General features: G+C 39.5%; 1 protein-coding gene across 1 annotated transcript in view; it reads left to right on the top strand.

Annotated features, from left to right (window-relative positions):
• PHIP (pleckstrin homology domain interacting protein) overlaps positions 1-3,242 on the top strand; it is a 176,059-nt gene that overhangs the window by 145,326 nt on the left and 27,491 nt on the right. Inside the window, exons 26-27 of the mRNA XM_014535815.1 lie at positions 1,539-1,650; positions 2,318-2,379. Of these exons, the coding sequence (XP_014391301.1) occupies positions 1,539-1,650; positions 2,318-2,379 (174 nt within the window). The remainder of the gene's footprint in view (positions 1-1,538; positions 1,651-2,317; positions 2,380-3,242) is intronic.

Here is a 3,242-nt window from a genome sequence, read left to right as displayed (position 1 = left end):
TTGGGACGTTATCCACAAATTACCTGAAAGATGGGGAAATGTGTAGCTAGTGATGGACATTACTTTGAATAAAGCACTTTTGATGTTTCTCTTGAAATTATCGTGTTTTCTTTGATTACAAAATCTGCCATTAGTAACCGGTACACCTATATGAAACTCATCATTATATTTACTGTAAGGTGTTGGTGTCAAGAATGCTGGTTATTACCCTTGGTCACGTGGCTCAGTTGGTTGGAGCATTGTCCTGTACACCAAAAAAAGAAAAAAAGAGGTTGTGGGTTCGATTCCCTATCAGGGCACATACCTAAGTTGTGGGCTCGATCTTAGAGTGCATATGGGAGGCAATCAGCCAATGTTTCTCTCTCTCTCTCTGTCTCTAAAATAATAAAACAAAAAATATATCCTTGGTGAGGTTAAAAGAAAAAAAATGCTGTTTATTAAATTATATAGCTTCTCACTAAGCTTAGTATCACTCATGCATCTGAGGAACTATTAGAGACGCAAATATAATGATAGCTCATATTTCTGTCTTGTCACTGCTTGAATCTAAACTTGGATCCCGGTGTATACCCACTCAGAGACTATGTATAACTTAACAACATGTACTCTTGGCTCCAGCTTTTTTTTTTTTTTATCAATAAATTTATCTTCTTTTTAAATTTTTAAATTTATATTTTAAATCCTTTCTGGTAAAAAAAGAGAACAAACAAATACTAATTAATTTGTTCAAAGTCACATGGGTAAGTTATTTGAACTCAACCTATGCTTTTTCAGGAGAAAAGTCATTAACTACTAAAGTAAAGTACTATGAAAGCCAGGGAAGGGGAAAATGTGTCAAAAAAGGAAGAGAGTGGTTTGTAGTTTTCATATGACATAGAGGAAAGCTGAGAAGATAACTTATTAGGTCAGTTTCCCTAATTTGCATTTGGTTAAGGAAGGAAAGGTAAAGAGTGAATCTGTTTTACAAAGATTAGTTGTTTTTGTTTCTTTTTCATTTGTTTTTTATAGGAAAGGGAAAGTGTATGCATGAGTGTTATGGCTGGGGTAATTGAGGTGAAGGAAGGTAGTTTGGATTTTTGGTTTTGGTTTTGTTATTTTTAGGCTGGACTCTTGAATGTTGGCTAGAGGAACCTGGCTATAGGAAATAAGAAAGTAAAAGATAGAGTATAAATATTTGTTGAGCAGAAATTATGAAACTATGCATTTATTTGAATTAAGAATTTTGACATAGTCCTTATGAATTAAAAATTTTAGATTGTTAAAAATGCTTGAGGCAAGAGTGAATTTCTCCTTACCTAATAAAATGTAAGAAATGGTACTGGAAACTGGTAAGTCAGACTTCAGGTGTGCTTATTAAATAACTTTTTCCCCAGTATTGCTGATTTATTTACTTATTTTGAAGTTTGTATGTCACTTTTTATATAACTTCCGAAATCATACAGGCAGTTTAAGTATCTCAAGGGTATACTTTTGGATAAAGGAGCAACGATAGCAGTTTTACATTTCAGAATAATGAGATGGCTTTTATTCTTATCCAGGTGACCGTTTCAGATCAGTCATAGATGATGCCTGGTGGTTTGGAACAATTGAAAGCCAGGAACCTCTTCAACATGAGTACCCTGATAGTTTGTTTCAGTGCTATAATGTTTGGTAAGGAAGTGTTTATTGTATTTTAGTGCACCCTGAGTTGCTTTGAATGTTTTTCCCATCTATCTATATAAAAGCCTAATATGCTAAGTGTCTGACTGTTCAACCAGTCACTATGGCGCGTACTGACCACGAGGGGGCAGATACTCTGACCAGTAGGTTAGCTTGCTGCTGGGTCCGGCTGATCCAGACTGAGTGAGAAGGGCCAGACACGCCCTGTAGCCCTCCCATGGTCCCTCCCCAACTGGCCAATCTCCCGAGGTCCCTCCCCAGCCTCTAAAATATGCTAAGTGTCTGACTGTTCAACCAGTCACTATGGCGCGTACTGACCACGAGGGGGCAGATACTCTGACCAGTAGGTTAGCTTGCTGCTGGGTCCGGCTGATCCAGACTGAGTGAGAAGGGCCAGACACGCCCTGTAGCCCTCCCATGGTCCCTCCCCAACCGGCCAATCTCCCGAGGTCCCTCCCCAGCATCTAAAATATTATAATTAATTTCCTTTTAGTGTGCATGAATCCATGCACCAGGCCTCTAGTCTATCCATAAAGTGATAGAGATTCTTCTTTTAAACACTGAAGCAATTATTTTTATGACACGATTTTATTTTAAAAATTGCATAACAGTATTTAGGTTTTTTTAATAACAGTATTTTTTTTTTTTTTACTTTAAGCTGGGATAATGGCGATACAGAAAAGATGAGTCCTTGGGATATGGAACTTATACCTAATAATGGTAAGTGTATGTTAGGCTTTTCAGATGTGTATTATGGAATTAATTTCTTAAATAAGATACCTGATTTGCTGATTTGCTGTTGCATAGGGTTGTATTGACCTGGACTTTAAAGGCATAGCAGTGAACAAGATACACATAATCTTTGCCCACTGGAATTTATAATCTAACAGGGAAGATTGAAGTTAATTAATTACAGCTAAATATGAAATGTTTTGCAAATTATTATTCACTCCTAAAATGTTATCTTTGTAACTCTAGAATACTTAAGAGTATAACATAATATAAAAAGTTCAGGCTTTTGAGTGAGACAGCATAGATTCATATCCTAGCAGCTAGGACCTAGCTCTACCATCTTCTGTCTATTCCATCTTGGCAAGTTCCTTAAAGTCTTCAAACCAGATTCTTAGGATTCAGCCTTTGAAATTATGTAAACTAATACCTTCCTTATGGGGCTTCTGTGAGGATTAAAAGACACCATATGTCTAATAAACTTATTATAGAACCCTGACACGTGTAAGGGCTCATTGAGTAGGTAATTACAAATAACCTATCTGTATAATAGAGGAATATGCAAATTAGCCAGGACGCTGCAACATAACGACTGGACAGCAGGGACCTGAGGCTGCATGGCGCCTGGCCGGGGCGAGGGACCTCAGGCCACGCCCCCCGCCCCTTGGGGTTTGACAGGGGACCTCAGGCCATGCCCCTTGCCTGATGGGGCTTGACGGGAGACCTCAGGCCGTGCCCTCTGCCCCAGCGCCGGTTCGGGAGACCTCAGACCCCGCCCCGGCACCAGGCCAGGAGACCTGAGGCTGTGTCCCCTGCCCGGAGGGGCTTGACAGGGGTGGGGGCGGCTGGGTCTG

The sequence above is a fragment of the Myotis brandtii genome, unplaced genomic scaffold, assembly GCF_000412655.1.
Source record: "Myotis brandtii unplaced genomic scaffold, ASM41265v1 scaffold151, whole genome shotgun sequence".
NCBI lineage: Eukaryota > Metazoa > Chordata > Mammalia > Chiroptera > Vespertilionidae > Myotis > Myotis brandtii.
The sequence above is the reverse complement of the archived record's forward strand: the minus strand, read 5'-3'. Positions and strand labels throughout refer to the sequence as shown.